Source organism: Pristiophorus japonicus, chromosome 1, assembly GCF_044704955.1.
Source record: "Pristiophorus japonicus isolate sPriJap1 chromosome 1, sPriJap1.hap1, whole genome shotgun sequence".
Taxonomy (NCBI): Eukaryota; Metazoa; Chordata; class Chondrichthyes; family Pristiophoridae; genus Pristiophorus; species Pristiophorus japonicus.
The window spans coordinates 514,605,981-514,624,742 of NC_091977.1; the positions used below are offsets into that span (position 1 = coordinate 514,605,981).

Here is an 18,762-nt window from a genome sequence, read left to right on the forward strand (position 1 = left end):
AGGAGCCTGGTGATGAACCCATCCCACCACCCCCACAGGGGAGGCCTCATGGAGCTTTAGCCACTGCAAAAGCCTTACATCAGCAATTCATAATTCAACGCTTTGCTTGAACAGTGAACAACCCATTTCACCATTGCCTGCCCACTCTCCCAGTCTATCCCACCATGTTGAATAATCCCCCTCTTATTCTGCAAATGAGACACGACGGAATGGTTGTGAACAAAAGAATTTATTAAACATACAGTAACTTGAATAAGATTTAAACATCTCAAGAGTGGAACAAAATTTATTAAACATTATTGTGAATTGGCAAACTTTTATAAAATAACAACAACAAAACAGCAACAATGAAAGAACAACGAAAGAACCACGCCTGCACCAAACGTCTTTTAACTGTGGCCCCTCCTCCCTCCCTCCCCGCCCCCCCCTCATCCTAACCCCCCTCCCTCGCGTCATGACCCTACCCAAGGAGGCACCAAGACATCATGCAGGACGGCGGCCAGAGTCCTGCTGTATTAGGGGGATAGACAATGGAGAGGGCATGTGTGGATCCCCTGGAGAAGCTCGGGATATGGAAGGCCCGGCTTTTGAGTGGAAAGGCTCCTGCTCGGCCTGGCCACTCACAGGTGATGTGGGTCTGGGTGTGACACTGGGGACCGTAGTGTCAAAGATCGAGACCATCAATTGCGCGTGGGCAGTGACCGCCTCCGACAATCTGCGACATGCCCTCCCTCATGTCCGCGGATAGTGCCGCAATGCTTGCGGGAATACCACCCAAGACCTCCAGGAGCTGTGGGCTGAGCAGGACGCTCTCCCTGGACAGTCCCAACATGTCCAGGTGTGCGTCTGCCTGTCTGTCAACAGACCGGCTTCACCAACTCACCCTCTGGAGAGACGGCATACGGGATTCAACCCTGGGAATGTGTTGCTGCACGCCACTAGGACCCGGGGCTTCCGATGGCTCAAAGCCCGAGAATGTTTTTTCCTCGGACGAACTTGTGGCCACAGCAAAAAGAGGTGTCGAGTGCATCGGCTCCCCCACCCGGAATAGGTTGCTCAGTTTGGACCTCCCGTGAAGGGTCCTCATCGCCCTCATCCCTACCTCGGCCCCCACATGGCGGACTGAGGTGGAGGCTTCCATTTGAGCATGTGACGCACGCGACTCTGGAAATAGAAAACAACAAATGAATGGTTAGCAGCAGAGGAGGGGGCAGGGTGACATGAGTACGGTCACATAACACTGGCTCATTTGAAGAACCGCCGCCACTGCATTATATGTAGTCGAGAAATACAGCATCACATTGCCCTAACCCGAGTACACAGATACAGCATCACATTGCCCCAGCCCAGCCCGGGGATTTTGCAGGACTTTCCCTCACTTTCGAACGGGGGCTCAGCACCCCCACGGGTAGTTGACCTCCCGGAGGCACCAACTAGACCGGCCACTCGCTCCTCCAGGTCTGACAGAGGCATGGTTCTCGGTGGACCGAACAGCATTGAAGCACTGACCACACTTGATCAGCTCTGCTGTGCAGGCCACATTATCCACATGCCAGACACGAGACTCCCAAAGCAAGCGCTCTACTCATAACTCCTTCATAGCAAACAAGCCAAAGGTGGGCAGAGGAAACGTTACAAGGACACCCTTAAAGCCTCCCTGATAAAGTGCAACATCCCCACCGACACCTGGGAGTCCCTGGCCAAAGACCGCCCTAAGTGGAGGAAGTGCATCCGGGAGGGCGCTGAGCACCTCGAGTCTCGTCTCATCGCCGAGTGCACGCAGAAAACAAGCGCAGGCAGCGGAAAGAACGTGCGGCAAATTTGTCCCACCCTCCCTTACCCTCAACGACTATCTGTCCCACCTGTGGCAGGGACTGTGGCTCTCGTATTGGACTGTTCAGCCACCTAAGGACGCATTTTTAGAGTGGAAGCAAGTCTTCCTCGATTCCGAGGGACTGCCTATGATGATGATCTTGGTGGACCGCCACCTGTCGGTTGCTGTTCTCGGCAGTTGTGGGACAACTTTCCCTGCAAAGATGACAATGGGGATGGTTACCAGAGCACCCTTCTGCTCTTGTGGCACACACAGATAGCCATCAATGCACTTATACCATACTGTGTGCATTTAATAGCCCTGGAAGTTGCATGTGGTTGATGAGGAAGACATTGAAGTGCAAAAACATATTTTAAGATTTCAGAAAGCAGTCTTAATAATATGTAACGACATTCATGGCAGATACGGTGCAACACTAAGCCTACCTACACCAACATGTGTCAGATTTATAATTTAAGTAATGAAGGAGTGCATCAATAAAAATATTACTTACTCTGACGACCCTGCAATGGTCTTGCGGCACTGGGTGTGGGTCCTTCTGATGTCATCCACGAAAGACACCTCCTCAGATAAGCTGGACCAAAGATGCCTAAGAACTGCTGGGAGGGGTTTACAAGCACCCCTCCTATTTACTTCCCCCAATCTCCTCTCCACAGCTGTGATAAGGGCCTCGTTCGCCTAATTACTGAACTTCCTTGTTCTCTGCCTGCTTCCTTCTCCTTCTTCCATCATGCCTGCTTTCTGTAAATGGCTGATTCAGCCCTGGGTGTACTGCACATGCGTGGGCGCTCCCTGACAGCTGACCAGAAACGCGGGAAGAAAAAAAAGGCAAAAACAAAATCGGGGAAAAAAAAAATTTTGCGCATGCGCAGAAGGTCCATTTTTTTTCGTTCGTAAATTTCAGCTCCGGCACACAAATTCAGTTGTGCAATGCCTGATTTATCGCTATTACCGGTCAGTGTTTTGTGAATTTTGCTAGGTTGGGTGATAACGGTACCTCGGCGCTAAAAAAAAAATGCCACCACGATTATTGCTCAAAAACGGGCTAAAACCTGAATTTCTAGCTCTTTGTGTGTGTGTTTGCATGAGTGAGTTTGTGTTTGTGTGAGTTTGTGTTTGTGTAAGTTTGTAATTGTGAGTAAGTGAGTTTGTTTGTGTGAGCGGGTGTGTGTTTGAGAGTTTGTGTGTGCGTGAGTGAGTTTGTGTGTGTGTGTTTGTGTGTGAGTGTGTTTGAGAATTTGTGTTTGTGAATGAGTTTGTGTGTATGTGAGATTGTGTGTTTGTGCGTTTGTGAGTTTGCATGTGTGTGTTTGAGAGTTTGTGTGTGTGCGTGAGTGAGTTTGTGTGAGTTTATGTGTGTGTGTTTGAGAGTTTGTGTGTGAGTGTGTTTGTGTGTTTGGTGGGAAGTGGCTTCACTCTTGAGTGTATGTCTTCATGCATTGTCGATGCGAACTCAATCGTCTTGGGTATTGAGTGTTGTTCTACCCTATGACATTAAGGAGAGATTTACTACTCCTGAAAAATTATAAAAGGTGCCCATAACTGCAAAAAGGCAGCAAGGTTGTGAACTGCATCAGGTGTTCCTATTAATCTGCATCCATGTCTTCTGCTTAACGTCTCGGAGACAGTTTTTCAGACTGAGAATATGATTTAAACAAGTTTAAAAATGAATCCCACCAATCAGCAAGCAACTTTTAAAGCATTTTTCTAACGATGCTCTTTTCTGACATCTTAATTTGTGTATTCGGACATGTTCTGTTTGGGTAGCTGTGATTTCCATGGTAATTACCAATCACAGTATGGCCTCTGGTCATTGGGATGCAAATTGTTGGTCGCCAATCAGAAAGCACACTGATTAAACTCTTTGTTTTCCTTTAAGGCATTTTTTTTTATTTCCAATTGTCTCCCTATCTCTCTTGAAAACAGTGAGGATATAGTTCAGTCAGCACCATAGATTTCAACCAAATGGCAATTATTAAATGGGATGTTTTAACAGTGAGTGTTGATGGGCTGTTTGGCCGCAGGGGCATCATAGTCAAGTCTGGTCTCATCTTGGCCTGATGTCTGTTCATATGTGCAATTCTGATAGGGGATTACTGGATAGGATCAGAAAAGGGAATACAGGCAATTTCCCCCTACCTAACCCAGGAAAGGTGATGACAGCTGTAGCATCCTGACAGCTGCTCCAGCTGAGGACAGTTAAATCAATGTAGATCAAGAGTCGAACCTGTAACCTTGCTGGGCTGTATGCGGTGGGGGGGATTATTAACTTTTTCCCACATGTTTCCTGCTGAGAAAGGGTTAAATCACAAGGAGAGATTGCACAACCTAAGGTTGTATCTCCTGGAACTTAGATGGTTAAGGAATGATTTGATCAAAGCTTTCAAGATATTTAGGGGAACAGATAGGGTAGATATAGAGAAACTATTTCTGCTGATTGAGGAGTCTAGGACAAGGGGGTGTGGTCTAAAAATTGGAGCCAAGTCTTTCAGGAGTGGTTAGAAAAGGGATATGGGGCAAAGGTATATGGAGTTAGATCATAGATCAGCCATGAGCTCATCGAATGGCGGAACAGGCTCGAGGGGCTAAATGGCCCACTCCTGCTCCTACGTTCCTATTTTTCTTATGTTCCTATGTTTAGAATATGAATGTTAGGCTCCTGAAAATGTGGTCGCGGCCACATCTGCCCATTCTGCACTGGCAGTACGCCCAGCGCCATTTTCAGTCGGGCTTCTCCGTCCTTTATTGTGTGTTCCTGAAATTGACAGAGGCTCAAGAAACAAATGTAAATTAGGGTCCTTCACTTAGGTTTAGTCAAGCCTGTGGATGGTAGTAGGAAAGAAAGAAAGAAAGACTTACATTTATATAGCACCTTTCATGACCACTGGACGTCTCAAAGCGCTTTACAGCTTTACAGTACTTTTGGAGTGCAGTCACTATTGTAATGTAGGAAACGCAGCAGCCAATTTACATACAGAAAGCTCCCACAAACAGCAACATGATAATGACCAGATAATCTGTATTTTTTAATACTAATTGAGGAATAAATATTGGCCAGGAAACCTGGGATAACTCCCCTGCTCTTCTTCGAAATAGTGCCATGGGAGCTTTTACGTCCATTTGAGAGAGCAGACGGGACCTCGGTTTAATGTCTCATCCAAAAGACGGCACCTCCCTCAGCATGGCACTGGGATGTCAGCCCAGATTTATGTGCTCAAGTTCCTGGAGTGGGACTTGAACCCACAACCTTGTGGCTCAGAGACGAGAGTGCTACCCACTGAGTCACAACTAAAGAAAGACTAAGCAAGGTCATTGGAAGGAATGAGATTTGATGGGAAGATAACATGGTGCGTATGGATGGTCCAACAAGAGACTTCGCAATCTGAGTGATCAGTATCTTCACACAAGTCTGTGCGGAAAGAGGGCATGAAGCACATGAAGTAAATGGAATGTTGGCCTTTATTGCAAGGGGGATAAAGTATAAAAGCAGAGAAGTCCTGTTACAACTGTACAGGGTATTGGTGAGGCCACACCTGGAGTACTGCATACAGTTTTCGCCTCTGTATTTAAGGAAGGATAAACTTGCATTGGAGGCTGTTTAGAGAAGGTTCACTGGGTTGATTCCAGAGATGAGGGGATTGACTTATGAAGATAGGTTGAGTAGGTTGGGGATATACTCATTGGAGTTCAGAAGAGTGAGATGTGATCTTATTGAAACTTCTAAGATAATGAGGGAGCTCGACAAGGTGGATGCAGAGAGAATATTTCCACTCATTGGGAAACTAAAACGAGGGGACATAGTCTTAGAATAAAGGGCCGCCCATTTAAAACTGAAATGAGGAAGAATTTCTTCTCAGAGGGTTGTAAATCTATGAAATTCTCTGCTCCAGAGAGCTATGGAGGCTGGGACATTGAATATATTTAAGGCAGAGATAGACAGATTTTTGAGCGATAAGGAAATAAGGGGTTATAGGGAGCAGGCAGGGAAGTGGAGCTGAGTCCATGATCAGATCAGCCATGATCTTATGGAATGGCGGAACAGGCTCGAGGGGCCAAATGGCCGACTCCTGTTCCTATTTCTTATGTTCTTAGTGTAATTTTCAAATATGTTCTCCTTTTAGCAATTCTGGGATAAATCTCAATTGCTTGGTAGCCACAGTCTCTCCAATTTCTATATGTTGAGTCATTAGGGAGAAATTCAATAGCAATGGATCAGTGCTCTCACTTCTTCCTCAACTTGGCAATTTCTTTGAATCTAAAATGAGATTCATATAGAGTGCAGCCTTGCACATTTCTTGTTAATTGCAATGCAAGTTCAACCCGCAGGTTAATTGAAAGCAACACCGAAAGATAGAACTTCCTTTTTCACAGTTGCTCTACCATCTTCCAAAGTCACAAATTTTGCTCTGTCTAGTTCCAGAATTGTAATGTCTGTAAGCTTGTAATGTTTGTAGCGCCACACTGTGGATGTGGACATATTGTGTACTGCAAGTGCAGGGTTAATAATAAATAGAACTAGGCAGATTTCCGGAGACTTCCGAGAGAGCTGCCTGCCATGTTAGGCGCTGTGTGTGCTATGCTCTGTGAATATATCACATTTGGCGACGGAAGATGGGATTTTTCGGATGATTTAAAGCTTAAATTTTGTTGGTGAAGGATTCAGCCAGCCGACAGAGAGACTTTGGAAGTTTCTGTCTTTGGAAAAAAAGCTACAAAATCTGAGGTAAAATACAGCACACGGTGTGAACAGCTAGAGATTAAAATGGCAGCACCCGCAGGTGTAATCGGACATTTGGGAGAATATAGATACGACCGAGAACGTTTTATAGCATATGTGGATCGGCTAGAAATGTATTTCATTGCAAATAACATAATCGAAGTTCCAGACAATGCAGTCCAGAACTGGGCTGTGTTGGAACGTAAGAAAGCGATCTTCTTATTGGAGGCAGGTCTGGCATTATTTCTTGTAAATATGCTTGTGCCTGATGAGCCAAAGGACACAACGCTTAAAAGAGATTTCAACAAAGCTGGAGCAGCACTATAACCCCAAGCTATTAGAAATTGCTGAAAGCTATTGTTTCGGCATTCAGAATCAAAAGGCTGATGAAAGTATCGGTGATTACATCGTAGCATTAAAAAAGCTATCGATGCACTGTAATTTTGGAAACTTTCAAAACCGAGCATTATGGGATCGTTTTGTTTGTGGGGTGAAAAATGATGCGATCAGAAGGAAGTTATTGACGACGGATGACTTGACTTTTGAGATTGCTTGTCAGACAGCGAGGTCGATGGGCATGGCCGAACAATATTCCCGAGAATTAAATAATAATTACGGTTGTCAGTCAACCGAGGTAAATCACCTGCAGGTTCAAAGTAAAAGATAGTGGGGGCCCAAAGTCTCAGAAACTAGAAATTCTAAGAGTGTCGAAGTCGTGCTATAGGTGCCTGGGACAACACCTTGCTCAAAGTTGTCCATACGTGAAGGCAGAGTGTTTCTTCTGCAGAAAGACTGGGCACCTTGCGAAGGCATGTCGACTGAAGGGTAAACCAGCTAACACAGCTATGAGTCCAGCGTTCAAAGCTATGAGTAGAAATCTCAAGAGACTACATAGCATGGAAGAACAACAACAGGACGAGGAGATGTTAGAGTTATACGTCATCAGGAGCACGAGCATCCGTGAGTGTAGTACCGGAGTCACTGTACCTCGACAAATTGCATGATTTTCAACTGGAAAAATCCAAGATAGAGCTGCGAGGCTACTCGGGAGAGAAAATTCCTGTGGTAGGTCGTATCACCGTACTGGTGAAATATAAAGATCAATTTCAGAATGTGCCTCTAATAGTAGTGAAAGGAGACAAACCTGCCTCACTAGGAAGAAATTGGTTGAGCTCGTTGAAGCTGGATTGGAGTGAGATTTTCTGTGTGGAAGCGAGATTATCATCAACGGATGAGATTATCAAGCAGTATCCGAAGGTGTTCTGTGAAACGGGCAGTCCGATCCAAGGCTTCAAGGCGAGTGTCAGGGTACAAAAGGACACTAGATCGGTTTACTACAAGCCACGTTCCGTACCATATGCACTCAAGGAGAAAGTTGAGCAAGAACTCAAAAGACTAGAGACTGAGAACATTATTTGTAAGATAGATCAATGTAATTGGGCTACACCCATTGTTGTTGTACCTCAGTCCGATGGTAACGTAAGATTGTGTGGTGATTATAAAGTAACCGTAAATCAGGTTCTAGAGGGTAATGTCCCCAATACATTGCCGAATATAGAAGATTTGTTCACAACACTGACAAGTGGTCAGATCTCCTCAAAACTGGATCTTACGAATGCCTACTTACAGCTTGAACTAGATGAGGAGTCCAAGTCATGTTTGACTATAAATATTCATCTACTCCGCCCCTGCCATATTCCAAGGGGTGATGAACCAGATTTTGCAAGGTATTGAAGGGGTAGTATGTTATTTGGATGACATACTAATTTCAGCACCAAATAGGCAAATTCATAATAACATATTGAATAAAATCCTCAAATGGCTAGAGAAGCACAGAGTACGAGTGTCTTCTTGTAAGTGTGAGTTATTTAAAAACTCAGTGGAGTACTTAGGGTACAGAGTAGACAAAGATGGTTTACATCCAACCATGGAAAAATTGGATCCGATCAGAAATGCACCCACTCCCAGAAATGTCACTGAACATCGTTCATTCTTGGGTCTTTTGAACTATTATGGGAAGTTCCTACCAAATTTGGCTACAGTATTACATCCACTGAATGAACTTTTGAAAAAACTGGTCCATTGGATATGGTCAAAAGAATGCGATACAGCATTCAAGGAGTATGAAAGCAAATTGGTAGAGAGCACCATGTTAGTTCATTATGACATATCTAAGGAGATTAAGCTAGCATGTGATGCCTCTCCATATGGAGTTGGGGCAGTAATCTCTCATGTATTACATAGTGGGGAGGAGAGACCAATTGCTTTTGCTTCACGCACTCTCAGTGCCAGTGCGAGTAATTATGCGCAAATTGAAAGGGAAGCATTGGCATTAATTTTTGGGGTCAAGAAGTTTCACAAATACTTGTATGGTCGTAAGTTTACCATCGTTACGGACCATAAGCCCCTAACAGCAATCCTCCATCCAAAGTTCCCAGTTCGAACATTAGCTGCAGCCCTAATGCAGAGATGGGCGTTGATCTTGTCAGCATATACATGTAATATTGAATACAGACGATCAGCTGATCACAGTATTGCTGATGCAATGTCTAGATTGCCTTCCCCATCACAAGTTACACCTGATAGGGAAGAAGTGTTTTATTTTTCATACATTGATGAACTGCCAGTCACAGCTGAAGAGATTGGTAGAGCAACCAAACGTGACCCAGTGATGTCAAAGGTGTATGAGTATATTGCAAATGGATGGCCAAACCAGGTAACAGACAAAGATATTCATCCATTCTTCATTCGTAGGAATGAATTATCAGTATCATGTGGGGTGCAAGAGTAGTTATACCAAATAAATTCAGGTCCAAATTATTAGGAGACCTCCATGACCAGCACCTGAAAATGCACGCTGTTATTTATGGTGGCCAAATCTTGATAAAGATATAGAGTACATCATGAGTCAGTGTATGACATGTCAATCGGTAAGCAAGCAACCACCACCAGTACCATTACAGCCATGGAAATAACCTCCCAGGGTGTGGCAAAGGTTACATATTAATTTTGCTGAGTTAGAAGGACAACAATTGTTCATTGTGATTGATAGCCATTTGAAATGGGTTGAGGTGTTTCCAATGTGGAAAATAACAACAAGTAGAACATTGGACATTTTACGAAAATTATTTTCTTCATTTGGTCTCCCTGAAGAAATTGTTTCAGATAATGGACCACAATTTCGTTCAGAAGAATTTGCACAATTCATGAGCAAAAATGGTGTGAAACATACCAAGGTTCCACCATACCATCCTGCTTTGAATGGTGCAGCACTGTACAAATTGTCAAACGTGCCCTCATAAAATAAATGTTGGATCCAAATCCAAGAAAATGACAGTTGTCATTGGATCACAAATTGGTTAATTTTTTGATTACATATTGAAATACTCCTCATACAACTACTGGTAGAACACCAGCAGAGTTGTTTCTCAAACGACAGCCACTAACCAGATTCTCGTTATTAAAGCCAAATTTGGCACAGCCCGTAGAAACACAGTTAAGACAGAAAGAGAATCATGATAAGGGTAGAGTAAAAGAGAGAAGTGTGAAATTAAACCAGAAGGTGAGAGTGAAGAACCATCACCATAAATGGTTAAAGTGATTACCAGGAAGAGTGGTGAAGATATGTGGTCCTCGCACATATTTGGTAAAGATGTTTGATAATGGACAGGTTAGGTTTGTTCATTTTGATCATATTTTACCTATAGACATGGAAGGAGTTGAAGGTGGGAATGAGTCAATTATTTTTGACTCATCAGATAGTTTTGATATACCAGTAGCAAATCCTAAATCCAATGTACTGGAAACAAATCCAGGAGAGAATCAGAATGAAAGTCTGAGTCCGAGTTAGGAAAACAAAGAGCCTGAAGTTAGAGTGAATGCAAATGAAAATCAGGGAAATTCCGTGGAGGAAAACATTCCTCAGGATGAGCCTCAAATGAGTGTGAAAATGGCACCATGTTTGGAAGGTTCTGTTCGAGAGCAAAGGTATCCTCTTCGAAACAGAAAACAAGTGGGAAAGTTAAATTTGTAAATATGGAAAAAAAATAAGTTTATATCCTGTGTTATGTATAAACATGAAAGTTATGTTTGATATTTGTTATGATGGCTTCTTCATTAAGGAGGGAGAAATGTAATGTCTGTATGCTTGTAATGTTTGTAGCGCCACACTGTGGATGTGGACGTATTGTGTACTGCAAGTGCAGGGTTAATAATAAACAGAACTCGGCACATTTCCGGAGATTCACGAGAGAGCTGCCTGCCATGTTAGGAGCTGTGTGTGCTGTGCTCTGTGAATATATCACAAAAATAAAGTTTAAAATAGGAGCTGTGCGGCATATTATAGCCAGATCAGAATGCTGTTAGATACCAGGTAGCTACTGCTGAGGCATAGTGATAAGGAAGGAGGCCTCAGGCTTGTCTGCTCTAAGTCCCTTATCAGCTCCACCAGTCTCAATGATCGTGCTCTATCAAACACCAGGCTCGAACTGTTCATCCCTTCCTTATTAGCCATCTAGCTTATGCCAACACTACCTCTTAAAGGGTCTGCCTATCTCTGAAGCCTCTCCAGCTTCGACCTGTGTACTTTTACTGTGGAAGACCACGGGCCAATTTACATCTTGCTATCATTCTCTATTTATGCCCATTAGCAGATTGCAACAATAAGAGGTCCCACTGACTTGCAACTGGAGCTGTGCTGCCTCCGATTTTAGGGTCAACCTCAGTGTAGACAACCAGAACTATCGGCAAAAGCAAGCGTGAGTTTCATTAACGGATGTTAATAGGGATTTAGATTTGTTTCCCTGGTTTAGCCAGTGTTGGTGTGTGGTTCATAATGGATGCACTGATCAAGGGAAAGATAAATAACTGACTAATTTTTACAGTTAAGATCCTGACGTCATTTTCGTCTCAACCCACATTACTGCCACCAATTTCCCAACCCGCCCACAAACCATGGACAGTACAGGTGGAGGGGCAGCCATTTCCAACCCCATTTAAAGGGCTCCTTGGCTGCAGTCTGGCAACACGTCTGACATTCATTTATTTTCTGCTTGTGTATTTTGTGCCTTAAAGGCTTCCACTTGTTCATCTCCTTGCTACTGCAGTTGCCGCAGAAATATCTCTGCTGCTGAAAACTGCAGCTCCGATTCACTCCTGCTACCTCCACGCCTTCCCTTTAAGTAACTGCTGCAGGCCCGTGATGATTGCACCCCCACCCCCCCCTCTGGATTTCGCGCCTTCGTAAATGGTGAGCTGCCCAGGAGCAGTGAGATTTTTGCTAGCAGATCGTCTCGTCAATGCAACCTCCGTTAATCCTTGTTTTCAAATCTCTCTGTGGCCTCGCCCCTCCCTATCTCTGTAATCTCCACCAGCCCCACAGTCCTCTGAGATATCTGCGCTCCTCTAATTCTGCCCTCCTTGAGCATCCCTGATTGTAATCGCTCAATCATTGGTGGCCATGCTTATAGTTGCTAAGTCCCTAACCCCTGGAATTCCCTTTCAAAACCCCTCCGCCTCTCTACCTCTCTTTCCTCCGATAAGATGCTCCTTAAAACCTACCTCTTTGACCAAGCTTTTGGTCATCTTCCCTATTATCTCCTTACGTGACTTGGTGTCAAATTTTTTGTTTTATAACGTTCCTGTGAAGCGCCTTGGGACATTTTTCTACGCTAAAGGCATTATATAAATAAAAGTTATTCTTGTAATCAGTTCACCCATTGTCAATTATACACTCACCAAGGGTAAACGAGGAGAAAAACTCCATTCTTGTCCAAATGCATGCAGTACTTCTCACACAACTTGGGCCCAGGAATGGTAGCAAAGTGGAAATATATCTCCGTTCCTTCAAAATCCTGGGACTCCCTCCCCAAACAGCATTGCGGGAGTACGTTCACCACACGGACTGCAACAGTTCAAGAAGATGGCTCACCAGTATCACCTTCTCAAGGGCATTAAGGAATGGGCAACAAATACTGGCCTCGCCAGTGATGCATACATCCCAGAACGAGTTTTAAAAAATACACCTCACCCCACCATGCCTTGCCTGAACATAGAAGCTCATAAAGCTATGTTGACACAACTGGAACCCATTGGTGAGTAACTCAAAGTCATCTGCACCCCAGGCCACACTGCACAACTTAATCATTATCATACTCCGCTGTGAATATAACAATGCAATGCATGACAATGTACTGTAATCAAAGGACAATTGCAATAAAAAGTAGTTTTAAAAAACGCATTTAGATTAATGTGGGGTAGTTTTCGCTTTGAATGGAATGAAAATCAATTGGGTTTTACAGTGGGTGTGCAATTAGCTCAGATTACTGCCTGGACGGTGAAGGTACAAATTACCCCGTGGTCTAACAAAGTCAACAAATAACACTTCCAGATAAGGTCACATTTGCTGTAGATGTTTTTTTTGGCCAATTTTATCCCCTCCTCTTCTACAACAGTGCAAATTGGGTGATAGTGAATCGGCAGCCTGTTTTACATTGCTCCTGATTTTGGTTTCCGATGAAGTCTCCTGTTTTACACTGTCGCATCAAGTCACAATTTATCCCGATTGAGCTTGGTGCCAGCTGCCCTTCTGGGGTGAGCCTAGATAGTAGTCTGTTTACGATGGAGATATCACAGGAATGACGGGACGGTGATCATGCATAGGAATCCTGGCTGCTTTCCCTTCCCTTTGCACTTGGAAGACTTTTATTCTATGTGTGAGAAATGAGATTTATACGGTAGTATGTGAGTAGGTATATATTTGCTGTTTCAATCTATCATATAATTGTTAATGCTCTGTATAAAGTACGGTTAAAGCTGAGCCCATTGGCAAAGGTGTCGCTGAATGACATGCATATAGTATTCAATTTTGACTCAATAATTTAGGTTTGTACATATTCAGGACAGTGAACAGGTAACTGTCACTTCACTAATTTGAATGAATGATTTTTTTTTTCAATATAGCACACGTCACTCAGCATGGATCCCAGAGGATGCATCCATCCATCAAGTTGCTTGGATGCCCGTAAATCCTACAGCTAATACTTATTAAAGTTACCAGTACATCCCCTGTGGTGTTGCTCACAGGGGTCCAAAAGATATGAAAACTATTGGAATAAAAACAGAAAATGCTGGAAATCTCTGCAGGCCAGACAGTGTCTGTGGAGAGAAAGCAGAGTTAACGTTTCGGGTCGCCCGAACAATGGCCCAGAAATTCCTCTGAGGGTCTCTTCCCACGGGCAATTGGCTCCTCGTTGGATATTTTTTACGAATTTACCTTGTGGTCGAGGAGGCGCCCTGATTTCCGATGGGGAGGTCTTCTTCTCCCGCGCTGCGAAGCGAGCTCCTATGCAGAGGGTCCCGATGCAGAAGATGCAGTCATTTGTGACTGCTCAGCCAATCAGGTAAGTATTTCGCAGGTTCCCCTTAATAGCACTGAGATGCGCGTATCTACGAGTTCTCAGTGCTATTAATGGGAACAAAAGCAATCACACAAAATAATAAAAAATAAAAAACAGAGCACACATATTTTAAATTAATTGAAATTAAAGTTATTATGACTTATAAAAATACAATCTTTTTCCGATTTAAAAAAAAGTTATTTTAATTATGGTTAAAAATAAACTTACCATAGTGGGGAGGGTTTTTAAGAATAAAATGTGCTTTTATAACTTTATTTTATTCAGGCGCAAGATTTTTAAAGGACATTTGCTGGGCAAGATATCCGCAAATATCGGAAATCTTACCTATGCAAATGTCCTCGCTCCCGATCTGCAGAGGATCTATCAAGCCAGAAACTTGACAGATCGGAAAAGCCGGTTTTCAGTGCATGTGCATTGCACGCTGAAAACCGCCTTTTCTGATGCCTTCCCGGGTCCATAGAAACTTTGTACGGACCCGGGGCATCGGAATTCCAGCATCGTTAACTCTGCTTTCTCTTCAAACATGCTGCCTGACCTGCTGAGATTTCCAGCATTTTCTGTTTTTATTCCAGATTCCAGCATCTGCAGTATTTTGCTTTTGTGTTGTGGAAACTATTCGATTATAACTGTTCACAACCCGCTGCGTGAAGAAATTCCTCCTCATCTCAGTCTTAAATGGCCGATCCCTTATCCTGAGACTATGGCCCCTAGTCAGGGGAAACAACTACTGGGCATGGGTGGGGAAGTCCTCCAGATATGAAATATCTGATTTGGTGAAAATATCTCAGCAACGAATCAGAAAGGTACCTGTATGATAAATGTGCAACTGTACACAATGTATTATTAGAGATACTTCATGACCCAGAACGTGTGGATTTGATCATTCTCATTGGCTTTGCGGCTTTATGAATCCACGATAATACTCTTTAATGTTTATGATTCCATCGTGTACTGAGATTAATTGAGAAAGTCTTTTCATTTATTGCAGGTTATATTTGAAGCAGTCACATCAGGTCAGCCAGGATACATTGCCATCGATGAAGTAAAAATCCAAGGACACCCTTGCAGTAAGTAACAATCAGATTATTTTGTCCAACTTCAGAGCATTTGGATGAGAGATCTGGCCTGCGGTGAAATCAGGCTTTGGCTGACCCCACTTATTCTGAAAAGAAAACAGGGCACCGTTTTCCTTTGTCTTCACTGAAACAAGTCAAAACATGCTTTACTGACGATGCTGAACCTGCTCTACAGTATGCATGCAGAACATTCAACACTTTCAAAGCTCCCACTGTTACACAGCTTGGAGTATGCAGAGTGATTTCTGTTGCCATTGTCTGTCTGCCCCGCACGTGACATCCCTCCCTCTCCCACCCGCCTATTTTCTTCTGATAGCCAGGTGTGCAGCTCGCTGATTGCTGTGCTTTTCCAGACAGATCTCTGACTCTCGTGTGGTGTGAAGCAATTTGAGCCGATGCAGCTGCAAGTCTGTAGCGTGCCCTAAAAGATATCTCGGACTCGCTGATTGAACTTCGTTTCGTTCAACGGCCGGTCGCTGTCTGCCCACTGGCCCCATTGCACAAATCAAAAAAGTCTCGGCTCAAGGGCTTGATTGTCTTCAGCCTTCTGATTTAGACAAGGGGGCCAATCTGGGTGTCTGTCACATCCTGTCTTCCCCTGAAAACTGGCACGCAACAGGCTGCAAATTTAGGCAGAGATCCGTCCCGCCTCATTTCTGCCGGTTTTCAGCGCAGCCTCAGTTCGCGGTCAATCCTGGGGTGGGTGGTGGGATCCTCGCTTATGTGTCAAGGGAGAGTGTGGAAATTCCCTTTTGCAGTTTGTAGGACGTCAAATGCAATGCAGGCTCGGAAAACCTGGTTGCGAGGGGTAGTCCTTTTAGGCAGGAGGTCATTGAAAGGACAGAAATATTGTCCCAGATCCCTGGCTTGCAGTTATTGTGGCAAGTGAAGCTGGTATTCCTTGCTGAATTAATATTGTAACACAAGGGTTGCAAGATTACTTGTTTGATTAACCCATGAGCCAGCTCTGCTGGAGGTCACCTCTCCTGTGAATTGTAAATATCCCTTTAAAACCACTTTGATGAAATGCTTTCTCAATTGAGAGGGTTGATGAATATAGAGCAGGCTGATGTTGCGTATATGGTATAGAAACATAGAAACATAGAAAATAGGTGCAGGAGTAGGCCATTCGGCCCTTCTAGCCTGCACCGCCATTCAATGAGTTCATGGCTGAACATTCAACTTCAGTACCCCATTCCTGCTTTCTCGCCATACCCCTTGATCCCCCTAGCAGTAAGGACCTCATCTAACTCCTTTTTGAATATATTTAGTGAATTGGCCTCAACAACTTTCTGTGGTAGAGAATTCCACAGGTTCACCACTCTCTGGGTGAAGAAGTTCCTCCGCATCTCGGTCCTAAATGGCTTACCCCTTATCCTTAGACTGTGACCCCTGGTTCTGGACTTCCCCAACATTGGGAACATTCTTCCTGCATCTAACCTGTCTAACCCCGTCAGAATTTTATATGTTTCTATGAGGTCCCCTCTCATTCTTCTGAACTCCAGTGAATACAAGCCCAGTTGATCCAGTCTTTCTTGATAGGTCAGTCCCGCCATCCCGGGAATCAGTCTGGTGAACCTTCGCTGCACTCCCTCAATAGCAAGAATGTCCTTCCTCAGGTTAGGAGACCAAAACTGTACACAATACTCCAGGTGTGGCCTCACCAATGCCCTGTACAACTGTAGCAACACCTCCCTGCCCCTGTACTCAAATCCCCTTGCTATGAAGGCCAACATGCCATTTGCTTTCTTAACCGCCTGCTGCACCTGCATGCCAACCTTCAATGACTGATGTACCATGACACCCAGGTCTCTTTGCACCTCCCCTTTTCCTAATCTGTCACCATTCAGATAATAGTCTGTCTCTCTGTTTTTACCACCAAAGTGGATAACCTCACATTTATCCACATTATACTTCATCTGCCATGCATTTGCCCACTCACCTAACCTATCCAAGTCGCTCTGCAGCCTCACAGCATCCTCCTCGCAGCTCACACTGCCACCCAACTTAGTGTCATCCGCAAATTTGGAGATACTACATTTAATCCCCTCATCTAAATCATTAATGTACAGTGTAAACAGCTGGGGCCCCAGCACAGAACCTTGCGGTACCCCACTAGTCACTGCCTGCCATTCTGAAAAGTACCCATTTACTCCTACTCTTTGCTTCCTGTCTGACAACCAGTTCTCAATCCATGTCAGTACACTACCCCCAATCCCATGTGCTCTAACTTTGCACATCAATCTCTTGTGTGGGACCTTGTCGAACGCCTTCTGAAAGTCCAAATATACCACATCAACTGGTTCTCCCTTATCCACTCTACTGGAAACAACCTCAAAAAATTCCAGAAGATTTGTCAAGCATGATTTCCCTTTCACAAATCCATGCTGACTTGGACCTATCATGTCACCTCTTTCCAAATGCACTGCTATGACATCCTTAATAATTGATTCCATCATTTTACCCACTACCGATGTCAGGTTGACCGGTCTATAATTCCCTGTTTTCTCTCTCCCTCCTTTTTTAAAAAGTGGGGTTACATTGGCTACCCTCCACTCCATAGGAACTGATCCAGAGTCAATGGAATGTTGGAAAATGACTGTCAACGCATCCACTATTTCCAAGGCCACCTCCTTAAGTACTCTGGGATGCAGTCCATCAGGCCCTGGGGATTTATCGGCCTTCAATCCCATCAATTTCCCCAACACAATTTCCCGGCTAATAAGGATTTCCCTCAGTTCCTCCTCCTTACTAGACCCCCCGACCCCTTTTATAACCGGAAGGTTGTTCGTGTCCTCCTTCGTAAACACCGAACCAAAGTACTTGTTCAATTGGTCCGCCATTTCTTTGTTCCCCGTTATGACTTCCCCTGATTCTGACTGCAGGGGACCTACGTTTGTCTTTACTAACCTTTTTCTCTTTACATATCTATAGAAACTTTTGCAATCCGTCTTAATGTTCCCTGCAAGCTTCTTCTCATACTCCATTTTCCCTGCCCTAATCAAACCCTTTGTCCTCCTCTGCTGAGTTCTAAATTTCTCCCAGTCCCCAGGTTCGCTGCTATTTCTGGCCAATTTGTATGCCACTTCCTTGGCTTTAATACTATCCCTGATTTCCCTTGATAGCCACGGTTGAGCCACCTTCCCTTTTTTATTTCTATGCCAGACAGGAATGTACAATTGTTGTAGTTCATCCATGCGGTCTCTAAATGTCTGCCATTGCCCATCCACAGTCAACCCCTTAAGTATCATTCGCCAATCCATCTCAGCCAATTCACGCCTCATACCTTCAAAGTTAGCCTTCTTTAAGTTCTGGACCATGGTCTCTGAATTAACTGTTTCATTCTCCATCCTAATGCAGAATTCCACCATATTATGGTCACTCTTCCCCAAGGGGCCTCGCACAACGAGATTGCTAATTAATCCTTTCTCATTACATAACACCCAGTCTAAGATGGCCTCCCCCCTAGTTGGTTCCTCGACATATTGGTCTAAAAAACCATCCCTTATGCACTCCAGGAAATCCTCCTCCACCGTATTGCTTCCAGTTTGGTTAGCCCAATCTATGTGCATATTAAAGTCACCCATTATAACTGCTGCACCTTTATTGCACGCACCCCTAATTTCCTGTTTGATGCCCTCCCCAACATCACTACTACTGTTTGGAGGTCTGTACACAACTCCCACTAACGTTTTTTGCCCTTTGGTGTTCTGCAGC

At 44.1% G+C, this 18,762-nt stretch overlaps 1 protein-coding gene across 8 annotated transcripts in view; it reads left to right on the plus strand.

Annotated features, from left to right (window-relative positions):
• Positions 1–18,762, plus strand: part of LOC139277433 (receptor-type tyrosine-protein phosphatase mu-like) — a 1,220,924-nt gene that overhangs the window by 385,260 nt on the left and 816,902 nt on the right. For all 8 annotated transcript variants that reach the window (XM_070895883.1, XM_070895900.1, XM_070895892.1 and 5 more), the window contains exon 4: positions 14,958–15,036. In XM_070895883.1, coding sequence (XP_070751984.1) covers positions 14,958–15,036 — 79 coding nt within the window. The remainder of the gene's footprint in view (positions 1–14,957; positions 15,037–18,762) is intronic.